This window comes from Parasteatoda tepidariorum, chromosome 10, assembly GCF_043381705.1.
Source record: "Parasteatoda tepidariorum isolate YZ-2023 chromosome 10, CAS_Ptep_4.0, whole genome shotgun sequence".
NCBI lineage: Eukaryota > Metazoa > Arthropoda > Arachnida > Araneae > Theridiidae > Parasteatoda > Parasteatoda tepidariorum.
The window spans coordinates 77,549,486-77,576,467 of NC_092213.1; the positions used below are offsets into that span (position 1 = coordinate 77,549,486).

General features: G+C 29.2%; 1 protein-coding gene across 1 annotated transcript in view; it reads right to left on the reverse strand.

Annotated features, from left to right (window-relative positions):
* Positions 1 to 278: 278 nt before the first annotated feature.
* The window catches only part of LOC107446767 (ATP binding cassette subfamily A member 3), a 45,187-nt gene continuing 18,483 nt past the window's right edge, over positions 279 to 26,982 (reverse strand). Inside the window, exons 12-23 of the mRNA XM_043050142.2 lie at positions 25,725 to 25,880; positions 23,357 to 23,567; positions 22,058 to 22,307; positions 20,318 to 20,445; positions 16,252 to 16,862; positions 13,481 to 13,757; positions 11,220 to 11,345; positions 8,937 to 9,164; positions 7,387 to 7,895; positions 6,103 to 6,290; positions 4,122 to 4,292; positions 279 to 2,137 (exon numbers count right to left, since the gene is read on the reverse strand). Of these exons, the coding sequence (XP_042906076.1) occupies positions 1,642 to 2,137; positions 4,122 to 4,292; positions 6,103 to 6,290; positions 7,387 to 7,895; positions 8,937 to 9,164; positions 11,220 to 11,345; positions 13,481 to 13,757; positions 16,252 to 16,862; positions 20,318 to 20,445; positions 22,058 to 22,307; positions 23,357 to 23,567; positions 25,725 to 25,880 (3,351 nt within the window). The 3' untranslated portion in view covers positions 279 to 1,641. The remainder of the gene's footprint in view (positions 2,138 to 4,121; positions 4,293 to 6,102; positions 6,291 to 7,386; positions 7,896 to 8,936; positions 9,165 to 11,219; positions 11,346 to 13,480; positions 13,758 to 16,251; positions 16,863 to 20,317; positions 20,446 to 22,057; positions 22,308 to 23,356; positions 23,568 to 25,724; positions 25,881 to 26,982) is intronic.

Below are 26,982 nucleotides of genomic sequence, written 5' to 3' on the forward strand. Positions count from 1 at the left end.
GTTTTTTTTTTTTTTTTTCATTTTTTATTTGGTTTCAAGGGAGGAGAATATTTAAATGCTTTTTTTCTTACTTTTTTAGTAATATTTTCCATAAGAAGTAAGTTCAAGGAATGTAAGATAATTAAATCGCTTATATATATATATATATATCTGTAGCATAAGTAAAGACGTTGTCAAGGTACTATCAAGGAATTAGAGCTAATAAAGTATTTTTGACTAGCAATGCAAAAAAGTTCAAAGTGTACAAAAAGTATTATTGTGAATGTATAACAGTATAATTTTAATACAAACTCAAAGTTTTAACTTTCTTTTACCCACTAGGTAGCACAGCATTTTTAAACCTATACAAGGGGTTGTTCCTTGAATAATAATGAACAGAAAACTAAATTAAGTTTTTTTTAAAGTATTTTTTTCGTTGTCAAGCTCTTAAAAAATGTTTTAAAATTAAACATTTTTGAACAACACACATTTTAGACAAACAAACAAATATGATTTACTTGATTTATACAGCAATCATGTTTAGAAATTTATTATTTATGAATAAATTGTTCTAATTAAAATCAAATTTTACATTTCAATTTTCTTTAAAAGTACTTTCAAATCATTTGGTGTAAGGACTTACAATAACTAAAATGAAGTCCAATAAACGTGCAATAGTGCAAGTTATATTTGCTACCGTCACCTTATATGCTTAGATTTTTTTAAAAAACATTTTACTATAATCTATAGTGTAAAAAATCAACTAAAATAACTAAAAATCAGTAAAATTTAATAACACTGGGGAGCAAATTTTTTGGTTGCATTTATACAAGTAATTGATACTTAATTCAGGTGTGAGGATTTCAAATCTGAAATGAGTTTAATTAAAAAACTTCAGATTTTTTTTCAAAATTTTATTTTTATTTTATTTTATTGCCTGAATGCACAAGTTTAAAAAGAACATATAGCTTGGTCTGCTTTTCTGAAAATAACACTTAAGACAAAAAACGCATAACCATAACTTATCACAATATAAACTGAAATGTATTATAGTCTTATTCCTACTATGCCTTACAACAAGAGAGAAGTGGGAACACTTGAGGAAACTACATAATATGTTATTAAATTGCATAGGAACTGTAGTTTGTAGAGAGAAACAAATTTCAGATTTGAAATCAGCAACGCAAAAGTATCTAAGTTATGTTAAAAAATCTCATGGAATAGAAAACAAATAATTTTATTTCTCATTATTATTTCTAATGAAAAAATAATTTCAGTTGAAATCAAATTGTATTTTCAAATTTTTCATTAAAAGTAATTTTAAATCATCTAGTTTAAGGACTTATAACTAAAGTGAAGTTCAATGTATGTGCAAGCTATATTTGCTGTTGTCACCTCATAAGCACAATATAGTTTTTGTACATTAAACTATATTCCTAGTGCAAAGATTAATTAAAATAGCTAAAAACCGGCAAATAATTGATACCCAGTTTTCATAAGGCACAAAAAGCATCACAGTTTCAGAAGATAACACAGCATTTTTTTTTGGAACAATATAAATATATTTATAAATATTCAAAATATTGTGGTTCAAACACAGAAAATTTCTGAAAAAATAATAATAATTGCACAAGCTATTAAATTTAAAAAAATCTAAATTCATTATAGTCTCTCATCGGGTCTTTGAGCGGAGGCAAAATTCAGAAAAACTTGTTCCAAAGTTGTTTCGCCAACCGTGTAGTCCTCAATGTTCAAATTGACTTTGGCTCTTTCCATGATGCCAAAGATTTCTGCCCAGTTCAATCTGGTGCTGGCAATGTGAAAGTGAATCTGGTTTTCATGAGCGCTTCTTAATGTGGCATTGACAAAAGTACTCATGACAAATGCTTTTATGTCACCTATGTCATTTTTGAGGACACCATTTGTTGGCACCAAAATACGTCTTGAAGGATCACCTGAAGTTCCCTGTACTGTTTCAACATTCCTCGCAGCATCGTTTAAATGTATGTTCATGGCTAGTGGTCTCCGGCCAACTTTAATGGTAAGCGTGAACCCACGTCCAAATTTGGTCTTTAAATGTTGAGGACTACCGAGACAGCAAAGGCGACCATTGACCATAATGACTAGGCGTGTACACAAAGCTTCACACTCTTCCATACTGGAAAAAAAGGTAGATTAATTTTAAAAAGAATAAAATTTATGTTAACTTCTTACTGATAATAATATTAAAATTATTCTTTCTGTTTTTAATGAAAAAGATAATATAATTTTGTAACAAAGAGAAAGTTTTACGGGCATTCCTTTAAACCAGTGTTTCTTAACCTTTTTGATATAATGGACCCCTTTTAAAAATTTTTAAGAAGTCACGGACCACCCCTCCCCCCTGTGAAAAAAATAATTGCAAAAACATCAATTATTAGAAAACATTTAATTTTATTATTTTAATAGCATACAAAATTTTTAAAATTAAAATTTTTAATGTGAAGGTTGCTGCTGCTTTTCCTTAATTAATAAATTTAATTGGGGGATGGTTTTTGACAAAGCAATGTGTATATTATGTTCAACATTCATTCAATTTCGATGTTATATTTTTATTGTCACAAGTGTGGAAAATTCCGCTTCGCAAAGATACAATGTAGCAAACGGAATTATAGCTGCCATAAATCGATTTACAAGCAATGGGTAGGCTTCCAAGCGTTTTAAAAATTAGGAGTAGTCAGCGGATCCCCAAAATATAACTCATGGACCCCTTAGGGGTTCATGAATTTACAGGTTAAGAAACCCTGCTTTAAACCCTTCATATTATGGGCTTTACTCACACATTAAATGATATTTTCTCTCTCAAATTACAGTATTAATAAAGAATAAAAGTTTAGTTTTACATGGAAATTAAAAAAACACTTCATTTTCATTCAGATTGAAGTCATTTTTCTATTGTAGAATTTGTAGCATTGCAATTCTATTAAAAAAATATTTATTAACAATTAATTAATTTCATTACAGGTTATTTCTACTTGAAAAAAGCTCTTTCTAGTGCTATATAGGCACCACTTTTGGAAACTCTATGCCTTATTCTATACATTAGATCCTAATATTTATATTAACTTACTTTCTAAGTTTGTAATTGTATATTGAATCAAATCACAATTCTCTGTAAACACTTTACGATGCACACACTTTTGAACTCTGTCCTAAAATAATTGTCTAAAAAGGAGTAACATTTTGCATTTGAGGGAAAGCTTGATTCTTTTCCTTTATGCTCTTCTTTAAACCCTACATAAATTGTGCCCCATTTGAATGGGTTCATTTCCTAAAATATGTCATTTAGCACTGGATGAAATCCTATCCTTCAAGTAAATGAAGAAGTTAAGAATTTTATTTTTGTTTAATGAGAATTAACGTTTTTTTATTGAAGTACTCAGCAAGTACATTTGCCTTAGAATTAAAATCACTCCCCCCCAAACAATTTCACAGACAACTTCTACATCAAACTGTATCCTTTTTCTCCCTCTCAATATGTATCACTTTTGATTACATCAATATTCTTGAAGGGATAATTTCTCAATAAAAGTTTTTAGTTTTAATAAAAGTACTGATTGTCTCATTGTACTGATAATATATTTTAAGTAAAATATAAAAATAGTTCCACTTCTAACCTTCTCAACATCATGATTACCACAAGATGAAGTTTTTAAGTAAATTAAATAACTTCGAATGTTTGTTTGTTTTTGCATTATTTTCAATAAGTATGTAGAAAATCTTTTAACTTTAATATATTTGTCATTACTGGCTGAAAGAAGTATTTTTATAAAACTCAATAGACAATACAATCTAGAATTTCTTTTGACAAAATATTTTAAATTAAGTTGTGTATTTAATAAAAGAAGCATCCTTTTAAAATTTTTAAATAGAAAATACATAATAATCAAACTGCAAAATAATGCATAGGTGTATCCTTTCCACAAAGAAGTAAAACAACTGATTTTTTAAAAGCTTCCAATGCAACATCCAATATTTTTTAAACATAATTTACTAACATATCCTAAAAATAATTTACATGCATAATTCAATTTTGATGTTAGCAATATTTGATTTTAAAAAAATAAGGAATTTGATAACATGTTATTTTTAAAAGAGTTAACCTGTGTGATGTTAAAATAACAGAACGGCCTGACTGCATGACTTGAAGTAGTGCACCCCACATGGAACGGCGTGACACTGGATCCATTCCAGTTGTGGGTTCATCCAGGAAAATAACTGGAGAGTCACCAACCAGTGCTACAGCTGTGCTTAGCTTCCGTTTATTACCACCACTGAAAAAGATTAAAAGGAAGTAAACTATTATTATTACTCTGTCTATCAGTAATAATAATTATCAGGGCTAGAATGTTGATGACCTAAAATTTCTTGTAGTAATTGCTCTATAAAATACAAAAAGAAGTCTTTAAAGACCATCAAAAAATGATCTTTACAATTTTTTACAAATGTGTTTAATAATTAAAATTTTTTTTAAAAAAAAAACTCATAATAATTAATAATAAACTCATAACAAATGAATGAAATAAAATATCAATAGGTACTTGATAAAGGTAATTAAGAATTAATTTTTATTTACTATCTTCAAGAACAGAATTTCATTGTACTATGAAATGTTTTTTGATATTCTGTTTTATGACATTCTTATTATTCGATATTTTTTGATATTCTTCTGAGTAGTAGAAGTACTTCATTCACATATCAATAGAACTGCAAAATGGGCTGGCTATAAGTGACGGTTTGAGAAATATTCCTAAAGTGTGATTTGAAAACAAGCCATCACCATTTTGTTCCTTTGTTGAATGGATGGCTTCTTGCTTTGGTAACTCGATGATCCTAGTGAGAAGCTATGTACTTTACAATAGAACAATTTAACAAGGATCGATTCTGTGGTTCCCTAGTTCGATTCTGTCCCCTGATTCCCCTAGTTATTAAGGATTTACTTTTAGAGTTGAAAGTTAAATAAGGAAAAAACTAAGTAATTTTAGAAAAACAAGCAAACAAATCTCTTCTCATCTTTTAAAGCTAACTAATTTCTGTGATATAAAATTAAATGCAAATTTAAACAAAAAACATAATTATTTATTTATTACAAATAGTTTTATAATTTATAATGGGTAAATTTGTTTTTTCAAATAATTATATCAGATAAGATCATTTTTATAGAAGCTAAATTTCAATCATCGATCCGTGTTTTCAAGACACCAATATAAGCGGCATTTCTGCACCAAGAAATGAATCCCATATGACACTGACTAAAATTAAAATTGTTTGGGAAAAATCAAGCACCTTCAATAACAATTTTGAAGTCAATGGAAGTAACTTCTAAGATCAACCAACCTCCGTCACCAACCATTTCACTGTATCTTGAAAATATGTCTTAAACATCAATACTAAATATTTAAAATAACAAGATTAAATGCAAAATGTACAATAATTTATAAAGAAAAAGTTTAATTGCAAATTTCTCTTAAAATGAAAAATGTCATATAAAATTCATAAAAATTATTAAAAATGAAAAAAAGAAACCTAAAAAAATTATATATATTTTTTAAATAATGCCCTATAGAGGAAAAAAAAACAACCAAAAATGCAAATAAATGTACTTAACGTCATCATTCTAGTCCTGATAATTATAAATAAAAATTTTTTATAAAGGAATGAAGAAATTGACAAAGGTGACACAGACATCAGTTTAAATTACAATTTCTTTTTGAGAAACATACATATATTTAAAATTATGTTTTATTGACATTTAAAATTAGTATTTTTTTTTTTGAACTTACACTTAAAGTTATTTAAGCATTTTATCTAAACAATACTAAGCAATAGAAGTTTATCACACCTAAACCTTTACATTAGGTTTATCATTAGAAATTGCAAGAAAAAAAAGTTAGTACCATAGAAATTTATCAATTTATTGAAGATACTGCTATGCCCAAGGAATCACCTAAAAATCTTTAAAAAATATATTAAATTCTACATTTTAGAATTATTAATTAGCTAAAACAGCTTAAAATCACTGATCAAATAATTTAAATGTAGATAAGTTTAGATTCCAAATTAAAGTTAAGGAAATATTCATACCTGTAATGTTTGACTAATTTATCCACATGGGCATTAAAAGTGAGGAGTTCACTGTAGTACTTAATTTGACCTGCAATCTGTTCATTTGGAATGCCCCTCAATCGAGAAAATAATGTTAGAGTTTCACGTCCAGTCAGTTCGTCAATCAGTGCATCAAACTGAGGGCAGTATCCAATTCGACCTTGGACCTTTTTTTAAAATTAAACAAGAAACAATTTAATATAATATTTGACAATAAAAAAAAAGATAACAGTTTACTGATTATCTACAAATCAAATCTTTCCTTAATTTACAAATAATTTTTATCATCATCATAGTTGGCCAGCCAGCCCAATGTGGGTGTTAAGAATAATGCTCGAATTTCAACTTCCTGTAAAGTTTACAGAGGGAGAGCCTCAGCATCAAATTTTTTTAAAAAAAAACCCTGCCGAAAAAAGAGCTCGCTATAGTATGGCGTAAGCGACTGGTTAGGCTTACCACACCCCACTATCTGACCAAGCATGTGCTACCTATTTGTATATGCGTAATTAACCAGCCATTTATCGTTTCTTACAGGGATACAATAGCAAAATTTGAACAGGGTGCGTAGCCAAATTATTCAACAAAAAATAAGCACTTCTTAAGCACTCAAAAAATATTTTTAAGCACTCTAAGAAAATATCACAATTAGACAGGGTTGGAAAGTTTTTGACAATTGACGGTTTTATATTGTTTTAACCGTCATGCCAAAAAAAAATTTTTTTTCATTGTTTTTTACAATTGTCAAAAAATGATGAAATTTTGAGTCATGTATAACGAATGGCATTTTTATACGCTACGGTCTGACAATACGCCGAAATAGATTGGGTTGAATTAATTGTGAAAAGGTTGAATAGCACAATGTGAACTGTGTCTTTTTGCATAATTTGGAGCGATAATCAACATAGTAAAGGAAAAATCTCATTTCGAAAAAGGGAAAATTAAGCACTTTTTAAAAACACTCAAAGAAAAAAATCGCCTTTAGGGGCTCTTAAAAAACGAAAATAAGCACCTTTAAGCACTTATAAAAAACACTATGCACCCTGTTGGAGAGGCGGGAAGGAGAATCTAGAACTTGCTTTCTTAAAAGTATTTTGTGAAACTACCATTTTTCCTAAACTTGAATTTGTGAAGGTACCGCTAAACGGTAGTTAATTTGCCCTGAACAAACCCCTGTCTGGTATAAATAATGAACATAATACTAAGGCAGTAAGTTATAAAAATTAACAGAAAATAGCACACTATAAACATGGAAACACATTTTACCTTTCTGCTTTGTTTTTTTATATTAAAACCATCAACATAGATTTCACCGGATGATATGGTGACATCGCCTGTTATCATTTTAAAGGTTGTAGTTTTCCCAGCACCATTTGCACCAAGCAGACCAAAGCACTCTCCTTTCTGGACGCCAAAGGATACTTTATTCACGGGCGTGAGGCCTCCATACTTCTTGACCAAATCTATGACAACCAGATGATTATAAGCAAATAGCTGTCTAAGAGGAGTGTTGTGGATTTGAAGTCTTTCACTGCGGACATCGTCATCTTCCACAGTCTCAATTTCAAGTTCATCTAATGAAGAAATGGTGGGAACGATTTTTCGGCTTTTTATCAAATATCTGATGTAACGAGCGAAATTCATTTCACACAAAACGAGCAGTACGGTGAAGAGAATAGCTTGAAATGATAAACATATAAGTTGAGTTCCAATTCCAGGACTTGTTAGAGTAAAATAATTTTCTTCCCAAGGCACACAAATATCTTTACATTTTCCTATAAAATAAGGTATAAAATATTTATCTGTAAACAGGGTGCACACATAACACAAGGAGAGGCATTTAGAGACCTATAACATGATTTATCAGGTGGATTGCAAAAAAAAAAAAAAAATAAAAATAACTTTCATGTATGCTTAACAGAAAATGCAGTATTAATTACTTTACATAAAGAATACTAGAAATTGCTTATAAGTGAAAATTTTGCACTTTAAGATAAGAATATAGAAGATTTTGCACTTTAAGATAGATAAATAGTTGTCCAAAATAATCACCTTCTTAAACTTATTTTTACAGTATTTCTACACTAATAATATTTTATTTTATTTCATACCCATCGTTGAACAGCCGACCCAATTTTTGGGTTTAGGACAATTAATGTTAAACTTTGTAGCCTTGTAATTTTGAACCCAATCCAGAAGACAAGGGACTCCTGGATCAAGTATCAGGATAAATTTGCCTTTGTGGAGGATTTTTGATGGAACTAACTCACATTTGCGTTGCATAGAGAGGAAGACCTCGGGAATCACCCACAGTTAGTCTGACGGCAGCGGGACTCTAACCCAAGATCCGTCTACCACTGAGGATATTTCACGCCAGCACTGCGGTTAGTGCAAGCCGGATATGGAATTTGTATCGACTAGCCATCGTAAAATTAAATCATTTGCAATTTTAAGTTATGTAATTTTAAATGAAAAAATGCCCAATTTTAGAAAAATCAATTGAATAGTTCATAAATTTAATAATGCCCCATTCTAAAAATATTTCTTCAGAATTATTCCGTCAATTATGTATTTTGTCTTTTAGAATTAAATGATTAAAAATCTATATTCCTTAAAATTCAAAATTTTTCCAATCTTTTTTCAATTAAAATATTAAAAAATGATAAAACCTAATAAAAATTTTTTTTTAAAATTATCTTTGGATAAACTAAATTTGTAATTATATGCTAGCATTTTTAAATTCCCTTAAAAAACTTGAGTTTTTTTTAATTTCATAAAAGCTGATGAATCATTAAAACATCTAAATTCCTGATTACCTTTGCAGCAAGGCATAGCTTCAGGAGCACCTATAATGCAACCAATGAAAGCCCTCTCATTGTTACACAATTCATTGTATAAGTTGTTCTGATATAAATTCGAGACTCCACGACCCAATGCATAATTGGGCAACAATATAGAGAAAAGGATATCCAGTGGCTTGGCAACGTAGCTTACATCAAGATCGGGGATTTCCAAAATTGTAACTGTTAAAAGGAGAGCAATACCTGTAAGAGAAATAAAGGGATTCTTTAAAATATCTAAAAAAAAAATTTTATTATCCATAGAGAAATAATTTTTCCCCACATACATTTGCAATTGATAAAAGAATGCTAAAGCAAATACATGAAATTTATTAAATTTGACAAAATCTATTACAGTGTCATAAAAAAAAAGAGAGATTTAGTGGTTTAAACATTTATTCCAATACGAAGGCAAAATGGTGAATTTTTTGAGAAGAAAAATATAAAATCAGCCATGCCATTTATTTTCCATTTTATTACTACAGTGTAAAGTCGCGTATCTGGAATCGGTGGGACTTCCAGAAGTCCGTATAATAGATTTTTACGTATAATAGACCCCCAAGGTAAACAAAGCTTAAAATGATTTAATAAACGATCTGAATCTAAGAAGCAAAAAATAAATAAACGTTATTTTTAAGGGGAACAATGTTTTAGCATTAGAATATCTAAATCAAATATAAAATATTAGAAAAAAAATATTATTGTTGAAAATATGGAAAACGAAAAAAATTTAACAGTTATGAAAATATTAATCCGCCATTTTGAACTAGAACGATTCAAGCAGGAAGGGGAAATTCATGTCATTCTGGAACAAAGCTTAAAATGATCTAAATCTAAGAAGCAAAAAATAAATAAACATTATTTTTAAGGGGAATAATGTTTTAGTATTAGAATATCTAATCAATAAAATATGAAATATTAGAAAAAAAATATTATTGCTTAAAATATAGAAAACGAAAAAAAATTGACATATGAAAATAATAATCCGCCATTTTTAACTAGAATGATTCAAGCAAGAAAGGGAAATTCCCGTCATTCATTAAGGTGGGTAGGTGGAGGAGAAAAATTCATTTCCTCCTTATTTGTGAAAGAAAATAAGTGTAAAGAGGAGATCATTTAAGTTGAGGGTGGGGAAGTAACAAATTATTGTTTTCTCTCCAATCATTGGCTATCAATCAAGCATAAAGGCGGGACACGCTGATCGGGTTCTCTTTATTTTTTCTTTTATGACTGAAAGAATCTGCTAAAGAAAGAATGTTACCCCCCTTTTCCCCCCGCCTCCTAAATATTACATGGTATGGGGAAGAACGAATGTTTTGTTTCTCAAGGACGTGTATCCTTTTAGACCTATTCAAATTTTCCATTTTGACTCCCCCTCCACCTTAACGCTTGCCCCGTTTACCCTTTTCCACAGTATTTCTTCTTTCAATAAAAAGGTTCCAGGAAATGCCTCTTTTACTAGCCACCTGCATGGGAAAGGAGGGGGGGAGGGGGACTCAGTTGCGGTCTTTTGAAAACAAATCTCCCTCTTTTTCCTACATTCCAAGGGAGGAGCGTCACTATCGGTCACTCAATGGTCTTGGTAGATCTCCCCTTTCTGGTGATTTATGGGTTCGATGCGGAAAAGAGAAAATGTGTCAAAAGACTTCTTTCTTTTTTTTTTTTTTTTAAGGAAAGGGGATGATGGAGAGATGTTTGTTTATTTTGATTGTTAAAAAGTGTCCGGGAAAGGGAAGTCCGGATATGGGACGTTACACTGCATACTTTATTAAAACAGCATGGGAATAATCCATAATATTATCCACATTGTGAGAATAATCAAGACTATTAAAAATTATTAAAAAATATTTTATTAAAACACTAAAAAAAAAGGAAAAAATTATTATTTTTTATTCATGATTAATGACAAAAATAAACTGAAGATTTGGTATCATGATAAGAATTTAAGCTTTAATAACTGTTAATTTATTTATAATTCCGAATCATTCATTGCAAAAATTAAAGCAATTCTTAATATATTTCAGAAATTTTTTTTACTCAATGATATATCTAAACATTATTAAGTTATTTTATTATTGTGTGTAATATTTTATTGTAAATAAAATTTAAAAAAAAATTTTAGCGAAGAATACTAAATTATTTCATCACCAGGTAATACGCTCTTGTATTTTTTCCTATGGTCTGATACAAGTAGAAAAATAATTCAAGCACAGTTAAAAACATTTCATTTCAAAAATATACAAAATAAATATGTGTCACCTGCAAGTATATTGAAAATGCTGATTCGAACATATGCTGTCGACGGAGAATAAAAAGCAAAAGTACAACAGTACACGAAAGGCAAAACTGCAAAACCATGAATAAAGAAGAGAACAAACACTCGACCTATAAAAAAAGAGAAAAACATACCATAAAACTACAAAACATTCACAATAAGAGAAAGGAACTTTTTAACTTTATTCTTCAAATAAATAAAAATTAAATACCGATTAAATTTTTTAAATACTTCATTAGAATACACTGAGGAATTTGTTAAGGTATAAATAATCATGTTCAAATTGAAAAAAAAAGTCTTAAAAAAAGTAGTCCATAGTACCTTAGGTAAACATAGTCAAGAGTAATTGAATTCAGTAGGGTAAAAATGCAAATATTTAAACACACAAATATGTTGCGTTGAAAATTTGATTTTAAATAAATATGAAAAGTTTGAAATATTTAACAACTTTTCCAAAATATTAACAACTTTAACTCCAAAATTAATATTTAACAACTTTAATTTTAAAATAAATAAACAGTTTTTTAGTAGTGCAATTATTAATTTTTTCACATAAAACTCTTAAACACAACAAAATGTGTTATGACTCATAATAGGTTTGTTTGTTTTCCATGTTTCACTTAGTTATAAACAATAAACAAGTTTATAGAACATAAAAATACAATACAAATAAATTATAAGTATGATAACTCAATCTTTTCATTTGGATATGACCCTTACTATTTACTTTTAAGTTAGATATTTTTGAATAATTTGATTTTTACACTTTTTATCTCATCTTTTAAAGCTGACGCAAATCCTTCATAATATATACGCATATATATATACACACACAATACCAATAACTGATGACTTCGCCTGGTCTCCTTTGTATTTAATAAAATTATAACTTTACTTCTATGTTTATGTATTTTTGAAACACCGCTCCAGTATTTCTGACTACCTTTTAAATTCAAAATATGGTAAAACCATAACAAGTCTTGTTAAAAGGAGAAAGAAATGCTCTTGAATAAAATGAATATATCAATGTCAATTAGAAAAAAGCTTCTTAAATGGTTCCTGTAGTAGAGAAATGCTATATAATGTAAAATTGATATGCATTAATTAAAATATATTATGACTATTATTTTTTTCTATACCAAAAGACAATGTTAAAGGAAGATTGAACTTCCAATAGGATAAAAGATTTTGTCAGAACCAAACTTAGAAAGAATTGATGGATTTTTTTTGTAGAAAAAGAAATAGCTAGAATTTACAGTAATAGTTTAAAGAAAAGATTGCTATTTGTTATTACAAAACATATTTTAATAAGTTTGCTGTGATTCTAAAAAATATTTCCTTATAGAAATATGCAATTAAAATTTGTAATTAAGTTCAAGTTCTTAATCAAACAATTTTAACAAAAGGTTTCAATAATTTCAAAATAAAAACAATGTGCATGTGGCATTTGAAATTTTTGTACATAAGTAATTTCAGTCTATGATTCTTCCATTTATCATTTATGAGATATGATTACTGTATTGTTGGTTGGAATCTTTCATTTTTAAGTCCACCCTACAAGATTCATTATTGCATTTGCTTAAAATTATAAATATGCATATGACTCCTGAATTTATTACGATAAAAATTTTATAATATAAAATTGTCAATTGAGTTTATTTTTCATAGAATGACTGAATACCCATAAAGGCTTAAACAACGAATCCTGTGCATAAGGCTATGTCTGAATGATGTATATAAATAGTACTACTTAATGGTTTCAATGGTGCATGAAGATGGTGCAGATGTAGTACTTATAGTGCATGCAGAAGGTAACTAAATTTGAACTATTAAATTTTTTGATTTCTACTAACACTATTGATTAAAATAAAAAAGTGTTGAATGAAAAATCTAAATTTTTTGATGCTTCAAATCTGTTTTTTTTTTCCTAAAAAAAATCTGCAATTGCATTCTTAAAAAATAAGATGATCTAATAAAGCACAAAAATCAGAAATATAAATATTGGCGACAATTTAAAAGACCAGGATAAAAGTTTTTTAATCAGGTATATCAGGACAACCATAAACTTTGCTCTAAAAAACAAACAGTAAATTATTTTCTACAAATTGAAAGAAAAGTTTAAACAATTAAAATTAAGCAATAAAAATATACTTTTCCAAAATAAATTTCAAAAGCTTTTCTAATTCTTTAATAGGAACTAAAATATTACGGTAGTTGCATATTCTGTATATAGTAAGTAACATACCTATTTCCACAGAAGAGCTAAATCCCTTAGTTTTGAAGGCTATAAAGACTAGAAAAACTAAGCAACAAGGAATCATGTAGTTGAGAAAATCCCAGAGAAAAGAAGCCAGCCAATAGGAGGATCGACTCATGCCACTCACACGCTGGAGATGCTTAGAATTAGATGCTCGCTCCTTCACAATAAAGACAGCAAAGCTTGCAATGAGAAAGGACATTCCGAACATTATGTCTTGGGATATTTGATAGGATTCTGTAGCCTGAGTTTGTTCTTGCATCAGCTGAGGAATAAAATAATGTATTGAAACATGATAAACAGCAACAAATCAATAATTAATAAGTAACTTAAATCAGTTTATGAGTTTGATTTAAATAAGTAATAGAAACACTAAACTAAGCAGATTTTTTTTATAAGCAGAATCTTTGCTTGTGGCTTCACGTTCTAAAAGACATATCTCATATAAATTTTTTTTAAAAATTAGATATTAAAATTTAGGCAATTACACATGTATTTATAAATATATATAATTAATAAGGAAGTTATCTGTTCTAGAAAGGGCAAAATTGATTCTCTATTATTAAAAAATATATTTAATAAGAAACGAAAATAATGATTAGTAGTAGAAGTAATGGGGTCATTTTACTATCTGGCTACATTATACAAAATTATGATATATTCACAAATTAATATTCATTCCAATCAAACTCTTGAGTCTAAATATTTCCACATTTTTACAGAACTTCAAAAGATTGCTAATTATTAATCGCCTACAAACCATAATAAAAAAAAATTATGGAAGAGTTAGGTAAAAAAAATTATGACGTTTTTAATAAACAAAAATTTTAAATTTTATGCTTTATGCTCGCAGGTTCTCTAGAATTTTTTGAGACATGTGAGCCCTGTCATACTTTAAAAAAATACATAAAACAGTACAACTTGCATAACAAGCCACATCCAAAAAATAATAACACAAAAAATGTTTTGAGTGTTTTTCATGAACACAAAATTTTACAACTAATTTGTAACTATTTGAGCAATTGTTTAGATAAATGTTGGCAATTTATATATAGTGACCAAGGGTAAAAGATTGGTTTGACAACTCCTGGAGACAGATTCAGTTTTTGTGCCACCTCGCAATATGTCAATGTCAGGTTTAAGGTGTCATGATTTTCAGGTTGCATTAAAACAGAATTAGAATATGCTTTTCAGCTCATAAAACATGTAATTAATTAAAACAACAATATTTTGAAGATGTGGTTGTAAAAATAGAAATAGACCTATACTAACAATTATTTCCGAAACTATTTTATAGTAAAATATAGAACTGAACAAACATAAACCTACCATGAAAATTTTTACTTCACTTATTAAATCAGATTCCCTATTAAATGTTGATTTTTGATTCAAACTACTTTTTATTTATTTCCAACTATTTCTATAAATTTTAAGAAATTTAAAAAATGTTGCATGATATCTAGCAAACTAGAGGATAAATTTATATGAATTTTCTTTAGACTGTTGCAAACACTTGCAATTTTTAAGTGAACTGAGCTTGATTAATAACTTTTTTACAAATTAATTTTTCAATGATGATAGGTAAATTTTTGAATAATAAAAAGAAAATATAAAATAGTAAGAATGGTTGTCTTATGAGAAGCGAGGAATCAAAATTTGTAAATTACCAGAAATTATTTTAGAATAGTAATTTTAATCACCTCTCATTTATGAAAAATATTAATTATATTTATATATCCATAATAAAAATAGTTTTGAAAAAGTTTAAAGTATAAGATGGAAGAGAACATTGAAATTCCTTTATGTACATTTAATATTTGAATTCATTTGCTAATCATGATTTAAATGAGTGTAGTTTACATTTTGCTATGGAATTCATTTCTAATTATGTAATATGCATTTGACCCTTTTCAAAGGCTGCACCTGGGTAAAGGTGACCATTCTAGTTACGCCAAAGGGGTAACTAGAATCGTAACCTTTAATGAATGATTACCACTAGAATGGTTACCACTTCTCTGAAGAAACAATTTTTTAGAGAATGGTCAGTACCGGGAAGGTTAATTGCATTTTAAAACCTCCTAATGATAGACNTTTTTTATTTAATTACAACTTGATTCTGATTTTGTACGAATGCTTTTCTGAATCCCCCGTCCCCAAGGGGTTAATGAATGATTACCACTTCTCTTAAGAAACAATTTTCTGGAGAATGGTCAGTACCGGGAAGGTTAATTGCATTTTAAAACCTCCTAATGATAGATTAAAAAATAAAAAAAATGTGGCATCATTGATTTTATAGTTTGTCTAAAGTAAGAACTCCCCATGCCATTTGCCTGGACCCATGGCGGTGACTATGGTAACGAGGTATAACTATTTCAAATAGGGGGTTATTGTTTAGTACAGGTTTCGGCATGGGCCAGCGAGAGAAAATGAATCTTTTTCTGCAGTCTAATGTATAAGCCCTATAGTGAAGAGAAGCTACCGTCCCTGAAATGCGCTGTTCTTGTTTTCATAGCAGCAGATGGCCTCAGACTTTGTGGTGGGGGGAGTTCTTACCATAGACAAACTATATTAAGATTAATTTCTCTTTCCATAAATATCCAACAAAATATAAAGTTTAAAAATTTGACTTGGTGTTCTACATATTAGCTCAGATTATATATGCTAAAATTGTCGTGCATTTTTTCGTCAGAGTTAAAAAAATATTTTGTGGAAATATAGATAACTTTAATATTAAGTTATAACAATACTTTAAGCCATACCTTTTCTCCAATGGTCCTTGGCATAGGGAAATTTGTAACTGAAAATGTGTACGATTCATTTGTAAAATACTTCAAAAGTGCATTTTCAATTTCCAAAAGAGCTATAGCAGGAGTGTGATAGGCCTTATTATTAAACAAAGAAGTAATGATAGCCTTTTGGCCACTCTTTTCAAACTTAGCGCCAATCATATTGTGCATATTGTACTTCCCTATATCTTCTTTACCTTTGCTCAGAAGGTATTCTGTCATGCTTTTGTTCACATAAACTGGAGAATCGGGTAGCTGAAATTGGGAAGCATATATACTAGACAGTGCTTGACTCTCATTTGAAGCGTCTGCCGCATAGGGAATCTCTGTGCCTCTAAAAGGGTAGAGTCCGAGAGGCAAGGGTGGGGCGTCTCTTGGTTTAGGGAGGGTCTTTAAGACGATCATTGTGAGAATGAGGAACATGGGAGGGAGGAAGAGCTGCGATATGGTGAGGGCAATGTTTCTGTACGAGTGAAGAATTCTTTTTTCTAGAAGGGCACGCAGATGCTGCATATAGAGCTTCCATCCACTGTTTCGTGATTGAATTTGGCACTCATTCAAACTCTGAAGGTCTACTTCCATACCTGAAAAATATGAAATTAATTAGTGATGAAAATAGTATGTATCAAGAGTGTAAAAAATTTTCAAAGCCAAATATTTTCATAGAATATGGTTTGAAATTTCTCCAAAAATAATACTACTTCTTTTCTTTCAGTTGTAATAAATTTTTCAAAATAATTTTACAACGGAAAATTTGTATATTGTAATACATTTTTTTCAACATAGAAAATTTTTTTATTTGATTTTACACAATTCTTTAATAAACCAACATATAAGTTAAAAATAATCAAAATATATTGAAATAGTAATGATCTACAAGACTAAATTTAAAGTTCAACTCATAAACTAAAGAAATTCAAACCAACAAATAAACAAATCGACATACAAAATTACATATGTTATATTTAGCATAGCAGAATATTCTTTTTCAAAAAATATATATATTTTCTAAGATTGTAAGTTGATATGGAATAAGGAATGAAAAAATATGTTAAAATAAAATTTTAAAAATTCATATTTTAGTATTTTTTTATAGAGCAAGTTTTGTAAAGTGACATTTTTTTTTACAATAAAAAATTTTGAAGCATTTTTTTAAAAAAAAATTAGATCTAAAATTTTCCCAGGGTTCCCTGAATTTTCCCTGATCCTCGTTTGCACTATCAGACTGCACACATGGTATATGCAACATACTGAAAACTACTTTATTTCTGGGCAATTACAATGAGAAATAATAGTTGGAGTATAATAGTTTTAAATAATACAAATCAGCACAATTTTAATATTGATATAATTTAAAAACTCATAACATTTCAAATAAACCTATGAAAACTGGCTTTGCAGTGATGTGAATTCCCAATATCTATATGTCCAAGAGTTTCAAATTGTTGCTTCAATTTCTATGTTAGCAGAATATTTTCTGACCCATTTCATTTCATGTGGCCAGGCTGTTTTACAAAAAAAGATGTCCAAGGTTTAAATTTTAATAGGAAAAAAAAAAGATTTAATAGCTATATTCTGAGAAGCTTTGGCAAAACATTCTATCATGCACAGTTTAGAAACCAGTGTGTGTAACATACGCAGAATAATAGAAAACTGCATTAAGATGTATGTAAAACTGAAATTAAATTCATAGTTAATGAATGCCGGCATATTCCCAACATTATAAATATTCTAAAAAATTAAGTGTCACAATACAAGCATATTGTTTCTACTCGATTTTTCGTGTCCTTGTAATAAAGAAATTAAGTTTTTAAAATTCTATTGATCTATTACTGGTCATTGTTCTTGAAAAATGCCCTTGCTCATTAAGGGTTAAATGTGGTAGAAAAGTTTGAGTTAAGTTGATGTTACTAATTTAAGAACTCATAAGTGTACAAATAAGATGGATGCTTTTATAAAAAATAATATGCATACATAAATACAACATAAATAAAATTCAGTAGGCTCTAGACTATCTGGTCTAATATGGCAGAGTTTTACTTCCTACTCCCATTTAATTAGAAGGTAGGTAGGCATTTTATTTACGTCACACTAAAGCTACACAATGCGATGTTGGCAACAGCCAATACGTCCCCAAGGATAATCTGAAGACATGCCATCACAATTTTGATTCTCTGCAGAGGGGATGGTTCCTCCGCTTTGTTGGCCCAACAACCTGCATGTGAAGTCAAGCACTTTACAGTAGAACAGTTTAATGAGGACCAATACCGTGCATCCTCGGTCTCTACATAGGCTGATCAAAGTGGCTACTCACCTGTTTACTGACCTCAGCCAATGATGCTTGACTTTGGTGTTCTACTGGGAGCCGCATCCTTACGATCTGTCCACTTCAGGACTTAATTAGATAGACACATTATAAATTTTAAGATAAATAATTAATAAAAAGCGGTAGCGTTTTGCGCTGTCGTGCCACAGGTCCCTGGTTCGATCCTCGGGCCGGGCAAGGTTGACTCAGCCTTTCATCCCTTCAGTGGGTCGATAAATGAGTACCAAGCATGCTTGGGAACTAAACACTGGGGGTTCCGCGTTCGGCTGACCACCTGACCGGAACATCTGCTCCTGCACCCCAGAGCCCAAGGTNAACAATTTAAAGTATCATCAGTGTGACTTCTGTTGCTGCAGATTCGATGACAAATAACTTATATTAGGTTGTAAGATGACTGTTAATTTTTTTGTTGCTAGTTATTTATTGTTGGCTTATTAATTGTTTTTTTAGCATTAATTGTTAATTTTTTATTAATAATTGTTTATTATTTTGTTTGTTTTCAGAGGAATTTTAATTTAATTGTTACATATGCTTCATAGTGTAATAACATTTGTGCAATAACAATTCATAGTGTAGTAACAATTGTGATCGGTGGCGTGCCCAAAATATTGTGTCTCGTGCCGTAACTGGCACGCATGCCATTGGTTTGCCCCCCTGCTCTAAACTATCTGGTCTAATACGGCAGAGTTTTACTTCCTACTCCTTCTCCCATTTAATTAGAAGGTAGGCAGGTATTTTATTTACGTCGCATTAAAGCTGCACAATGGGCTATTGGCAACAGCCAATACATCCCCAAGAATAATCCGAAGAAATGCCATCACAATTTTGATTCTTTGCAGAGGGGATGGTTCCTCCGCTTTGGTAGCCCAACAACCTGCATGTGAAGTCAAGCACTTTACTGTAGAGCAGTTTAATGAGGACCAATACTGTGCACCCTCGGTCTCTACATAGGCTGATCAAAGTGGCTACTCACCCGTTTACTGACCTCAGCCAATGATGCTTGACTTTGGTGTTCTACTGGGAACAGCATCCTTAAGATCAGTCCACTTCAGGACTTAATTAGAAAGACACATTAAAAATTTTAAGATAAATAATTAATAAAAAGCGGTAGCGCTTCGCGCTGTCGTGCCACAGGTCCCTGGTTCGATCCTTGGGCCGGGCAAGGTTGACTCAGCCTATCATCCCTTCAATGGGTCGATAAATGAGTACCAAGCATGCTTGGGAACTAAACACTGGGGGTTCCGCGTTCGGCTGACCACCTGACCGGAACATCTGCTCCTGCACCCCAGAGCCCAAGGTCAAGAAAACTGAGATGGGCACAGTAGGCCTTGGCCCTCTATAGGCTAAAATTATGACTACAATGAGTCAAGCTAAACAATTTTCGGAAGTTTTCTAAAGTCGACAGGCTGACAGAAGTAGGTTGGTAACGGATGATCACTGAAGAATCCCGTATTTCCCCTTTCTTCTCATCCCACGACTGGTTTTACTAATAGCTGATTCAAAAATTCCTCATTTTTTACTAGGCAAGATAGCACTGAAAGCAGCTAGTTGTGAGTCGAATAATAGAGAGTTTACTGTACTATACATGACAAGAAAAAAGAAATCTATGTTATGTTGTACAAATTATGCTCCTGCTAAAATTAAAATTGGATATGATTTAAAAACAGTTTCATTAAAAATATTTTAAAGAGATAGAATAAAATGATACTGAACCGGAATCATCTACATAAGCTGCATTCTCATGAATTCCACTGTCTGTGTTAGAGGAAAGGGATTCTTTACTTTCTGGAACTGGTGTTTCTATATCTGTTCCACTTGCAACAGACACTTTATTTCCCACTCTATCAAAATAAGAAGGTTGGTTTTAAATGCCTAACAACCTTATTGAAGCACAAGAGAAATTGGCGCAAGAAACAGGGTTCATGATTTTGTTTTAAATAAACAAAAAAAAAAAAAAAAATTAANAAAAAAAAAAAAAAAGAGAGATTAAAATTAGATATTATTTATTTAAATTGGAATTTTTTTTAAAGATACTTTAAGAGAACCAATTTCTTCAAGTAAAATTCTCACTGAAATACTTAAAAAATCATAACAATAGATTCCAATTGGTATAACTGACTAAAAAACTATTTTATAGTAATATATACAACAATACAAGCAAAATTAGGATTTAAAATGTTGAAAATGTAATATAAATGTACCATTATTAACTACTGAAAAACACAAAAAAAATAGGTTTGTTGCATTCCAGAGATTTTGGAGACGCGCCAATTTTTGTTAACTTTTGAGATGCTTAGCGGTAGTTTATTTTTTAACTGATTTAATTCAAAATTTTAACGCGACGTCATTATTCTTTATTTAATAATTTTTTTCTTCATATTTTACATATTTCTTTCAGAAAATTAAACTACAATAAAAAAGTTAAAATCTTAAAGAATAATAAAATACAATTCCCGATTTTTACAAACTTATTCCTACTGAACGTGGTGAGATTGCTCTACTTGCCCCAATCTAATTCTTAATTTCTAAATGTATATTCCATACAAATTTTTATTTTGATCTAAAAGTTACAGAAAATATTGTTTATGACGTGTTGGAAAAAATTTAGTATTAAAAGGAAATTTTTTTTCTCTCAAAACAATTTATTTCTGCACAAAATTGCTTATTTCTAACAAAAAAAAAAAAAGAAGAATATCACTATTCTTCTCTTAAGATGAAATCCGTTTAAACTTTTCAGTTTATTTTCAAACAACATTATCAAATTAATTTCGAAATAGGCTCCATAAACACAGTGTTGGTGAATTGACAAAATTATAAATGAATAAAATCACAAAATCAATTTTATTGATCTTTCTTTTATAAAAAAAAATCCATATTCAATAACCTCATTAAATTTTAATTTTATTCTGATTCACATTCTAAAATATATAGATATTAAAAGTCTAAATTAAATCAACAAATCCTGTTAAGAATTTGACGATTTTTGCAAACTTATTCCTACTGAATGTGGAATTTTTATTTTGATCTATAAGTTACAAAAAATATTGTTGATGCACTGTTGGAAAATATTTAGTATTAAAAGGAAAAAAAAATGTTTTCAAAACAATTCAACTCTGCACAAAATTGTTTATTTCTCAAAAAAAAAAAAAAAAAAAAAAAAGAGAAGAAAAGAATATCTCCATTCTTCTCTTAAGATTAAATCCGATTAAACTTTTTAATTTGTTTTCAAACAGCATTGTGAGATTAATTTGGAGTAAGCTCCATTAGTGCCATGTTGGTAAATTGACAAAATTACAAATATTGGGATGGATCTTTTTTTTAAAAAAAAAATCCATATTCATTAAAATTTACCTTATTAAAGTTTTACTTTATTCTAATTTACATTCTGATATATATAGAGAAATATTAAAAGTCTAAATTAAATCAACAAATCCTGGTAAGAATTTTACGCACTTAATAAATACTTCTTCCATTGTTGTTATAGAAGCTCCATAGCTAGAAATTTTTAGTTCACTTCTTCGCTGGTCCAACTCAGTGAAAAGATCACAAAACAAATGGCTGCTTTCTGTAGGCAAGCTGTACTTCAATTCTCGTCCAATGTTTGAGGTTTCTTCTGCATTTGGGACTCGAGAGAGAATTGTTTTGGTGATTAAAGTAGTATCACAGTCCGGTTCTTTCACCATTGTTAAATGGTATCCTGCACCTACAAATGAAAGTCAATATATTTAGATAAATTGAAAACATAAAATTTTTAATCTGTAAATTCTAAATGAAGGATACTTTTACGTAAAAATCAAATTCAGCTGTGAAATAAGAAAAGTAAAAAAAACTTTATCCAGCAGTTACTTAACTTTTTTTTTATATAGTTTTAGTTTTCATATAAAAGATACACAGTAATATGTGAAAAGAAAAACACTAACTTTTTAAGTTTTTCTACACAACTAACATAGTATTTGTTATCATTTTCAGTTTAAGTATTTCAAAATTTTACTTTCTTTTAATTAATACATATCTATGTTTACGAAGAAGTCCAAAACTCACACTGAGTCTTTTTTTAAGCCTTTGTGAGCATATTAAAGTCATACATAATAGTCTTATTAGTCTGAGCTAGTTTTTGTTAGAGGATCATAATATATAGCGTAATGATGAAATTTATTTTTTTTAATGAAAAGTGATATGTTTATACATAATTTATAAAAAAATAATTTGAATTCCATGAAGCATCAACATAAGAGAAAAACATAGTTGAACCTATGTAATAAGTATGGTTCTTTGTTGTGGTAAACATAGCCATACACCAAGAACTGAAAAAAAGTTTTGGTTGCTGTAAGCAGATATACGACTAGAACAGTAAAAAAAGCTTTAGTGGCTGTTAGCAAACATAAGACTGGAACAATAAAAAAGCTTTGGTGGCTTTAAGCAGACATACAACAAGAACAGAGTAGACTTACACAATTTTTTTTTAAATATTCTGAGTTAATTGATATAAATTGCCAAAAATAGTTGAGTGATACAAAAAATGATTTTTTTTACAAACCCTAGATGCCAAAATACTTTTTTGTAGCTCTCTTTAAAAAAGATGGCTCATCCAGAAATTTATCATATTTTTTTCATTTAAAAAAAAATAGGAAATATGGAAGCAGAATTTTCCCTTGCTTTAACATTAATGGACAATAACTTAAATTGATTAAAATTGATACTTTCTTCCAGCCATTAGTTTTAGGAATAAAACTAAAAGAAAAAAAATTATACCATATTTTTTCTTGAGGAATATTGGTGATCCACAGCATTGTATCTCTCCGTCAGCCATGATGGCTATACGATCACCCAAGGCATCTGCTTCTTCCATGAAATGTGTGGTTAGGAGTATGGTGCGATCTTCTTTTTCTGCTTCTAACACTTCCCACAATGCTCTGCGATTGAAGGCATCCATGCCTGATGTGGGTTCATCCAGTATTACTATCTTAAAAGAGAAGTTTTGAAATTATACACAGTTTTTTTTTTACATTCCAGAATATTATTTCAATCATAAACTATGGGTCATTCAAATATTTCGGAATCATGTTTCTAAACAATTTTAGAGTCATCAGCAATTCACTGAATTTAGTCGTCTAAGTAAATCACAAACCTACACTCATGCTGACTTTAAAAAGTCACAACATCTCCCTGGTCTTAGCTTTGAATTCTAATTTTAGAATTTAATTCAACTGAAAGATGTAATTTTGCACAAAGCATAATACATTTTAGTTCATTTTATATAGTTTAGAGGAAAATATTCTGTAAGAATCTCTCATGTTTTCCTTCTGTGCTCAAAATATTTTTATTTTCAGTATATTTTTTTACTTAGAATTTAGCTTTTATTTCAAATTTAAAACTTTTTCCACGTGAACTTTCTTTAAAAAATTTTTTTTGAAAATAAAGGGATTTTGATGTGCATAAACATTGCTCATACTCCTTCCCTTTATTAGCAAAAATAAGCAAATCATCTTTCCCTGTTCGGAGCTTAACAAAATATTTAAACTTAAGAATAAAGCTAAAAAAATAAATTTTACTATTTTGATATGAAAATAGTTTTTAGATAATAGATTTAGAATTGCAAAATTATTTTAAAAATTCTTTTCTAAAATGCTATTAAATTTTGAAAGAAAAAACTTTGTGTTATGGTGACTTTTTCAAAGAGTTATTTAATAATCTCATGCCTTTTCTTTTACATCTGTAATATTTCAGTATTTTAATTGTTCTTTAAGATTCGAGAGCGTAAGAAATTATGATATAAGATATTATGAGAGAGTAAAAGAATAAAGAAGAAAGTATAAGAACCTATCAACTTAAATCATGAAAAAATACATAAAGCATGTAAGACTATTTTTCACAAAAAGAAAATATTTAAATAATTTACATATTTATTAAAAGTTTTTTTTTTAACAATAGATGTGAATTAACTGTTAAGCTCAAAATATAAATAATGATAAAAGAGAATAAAATAAAAATGAAGTTTAGAAATTTAATTTCTTCTAAAAAAAATCAGAAAACTTATTTTCATATTTTTTTTAGCCTAATTTTTATCTTAATTTTTTTTTTTATTCGGGAGCAGTTCATAAATCTTCAAAATATGCCAAAGGAGTTTGCACCAAAGGTCTTGAGAAAAAATTTAGACTTATTGCTCTATTTTATCCCTTTAAATAGAAATTTCTACCCATGTTTTAGAGAATTTTAGATGTAAACAATAACACATTTTAAAACTTCACAATGAAAGTTTTTAAAAATGGTGCTATTTGAATACATAAATTTTTTTTATTAACTATTGTAAAAATAGAGAATAAAGCTTGGTTGCCTCCCTAAATAACGCAGTTGAAAATACTTTCTTTTTTTAAATTATAACTCTTTTTACATAGACTGGCTAGACTCAAACAATCAGAACAAAAAATAGCACATTGACATAAAGAAATGTTGATTTGTTTCAAACTCTTATTATTTAGTAAGTAACTAAACATATAATACTTTTGGCAGCACTTTTGACAAATAACAATCTAAAACGCAGTTGCACTGGATGAAAATCTAACAACATAATTGTGAAAATAAACTCTTTTTCTGCAAGAATAAACTTTTTTTAGAAAGCTACCAATATAAAAAGGGAAAAAAACTTTAAACTGTAGAAAAATATAAAAAATTATAAGTAAAGTATTGCATAATATATAAATGCCCCCTTTAAGGGAAATTGTACGCATTTTAAAACCAATAAAGGGCAATAAAATATGAAAAACCTAACACACAAATTTAACTAAGAATTCAAATCAACAGGAATATTTTTCATTTGCAATAGATTATCAATTGATTTGACTTATAGAATTTTTTAAAAATTACTTTACACTTGACTAACAGAAGTTGAACATTCTCATGAGATCAAAAAATAAACATTTTTGAATTGATTTAAAAGTAGAATAGAAAAAGAAAAAAAAATTCTAGTACAAGACCAGAATAGAATTTCTATAAAAAGACAAAACAATAATTTTGAAAAATGCATTCATTTTAGTCTGAAAAACCTAGGAAACGTGTGGAAACCTAGAAAAACATGGAAATGTAAAATAAAAGTGATGGAAATATAATAACAAGTACTTACTCTTGATCCACCAACAAAAGCAATTCCAACAGAGATTTTACGTTTCCATCCTCCTGAAAGATACTGAACTTGAGTTTTTCTGTACGGTTCCAGTGACAAACAAGAAATTATACGCTCAATTTCAGAGTTCACCAAATCAGACAAATAACCTTTCAGCTAAAATGAAATAGAAAACAAAAAATTTTTTTTTTTTAAATACAGCAATTAAATCAAAATATCTGCCCAATAAAAACAGTACACACTTATAATGCTGTCAAGTAACCACGAGAACTTCAGATGCCAAATTATCGATATGTAGTTAAGATTATTCTGCCTGTAAATCACTTTGTTATAAATGCTTCATAGAAGAATATTATAATGAAATTTTAGATTACCTAAGAATGCATCTTAAATTAATTCATATATTTACTATTAATACTGATCTCTAAAGTAAAATTCCAAGGTTTTGCACATAGTTTTGACAGTGCAAATAATATGAAATTCTATACTCGTAAATTTCTCTTACTTTTGGTGTTAAGACTTTTTTCAGATATAGAAGGAGGTCGGAAAAATTGATAGACAGAGTAAGAACTAAATTTATGTCATCGATATTCATTTCAGACTTTTTTGTAAGGAAAATAAAAATCAAATTTGTTTTCGCTTTGAATCAAATTAAAAATAAATAAAAACATTAAAATTTATAAGCAATACTTGTGATGATGTGTATGCAAATGACCACTGGGCTTTTACCCATGGCAACGCTCTCTTGGGTGCCTCAAGCCTTTGTGGATTTCCCAAGGGCCTAGTGCTCAGTGTTTTAATTGTGGTGATTGCTGTAACTGCCGTACACAGAAGATAGAATGCTACCCTAGAGTTAGTCCAGAATTTCCAATACATTTGCTACCCTAGAGTTAGTCCAGAATTTCCAATACATTTGACCAAGGAAGTTGGATTTTTTACCGATTCCCTCAGACGCTCTTAGAATTATATATATTTTATTTAACAGACATCATCATTACATAATTTTCGATGAATCACTAAATGAAGAATCCTAAATTTAATGATATAAACTTTCCATAGTTCCTGTAATATTGTGTATTACAAGCACATGGGAAGAGTCAATTATCACATCTTGATTTTTGAAGACGTCCTTTGCCAAACCCAAAAAATGCGAGCAGACATCTACTTGATTCATAAATAAAAACATATCCTTTGAAAATCACAGTAAGTTTGTCTTCATTTTCTTGAGAAACCTTAAGCAGAAGAGAGTGAATAACGT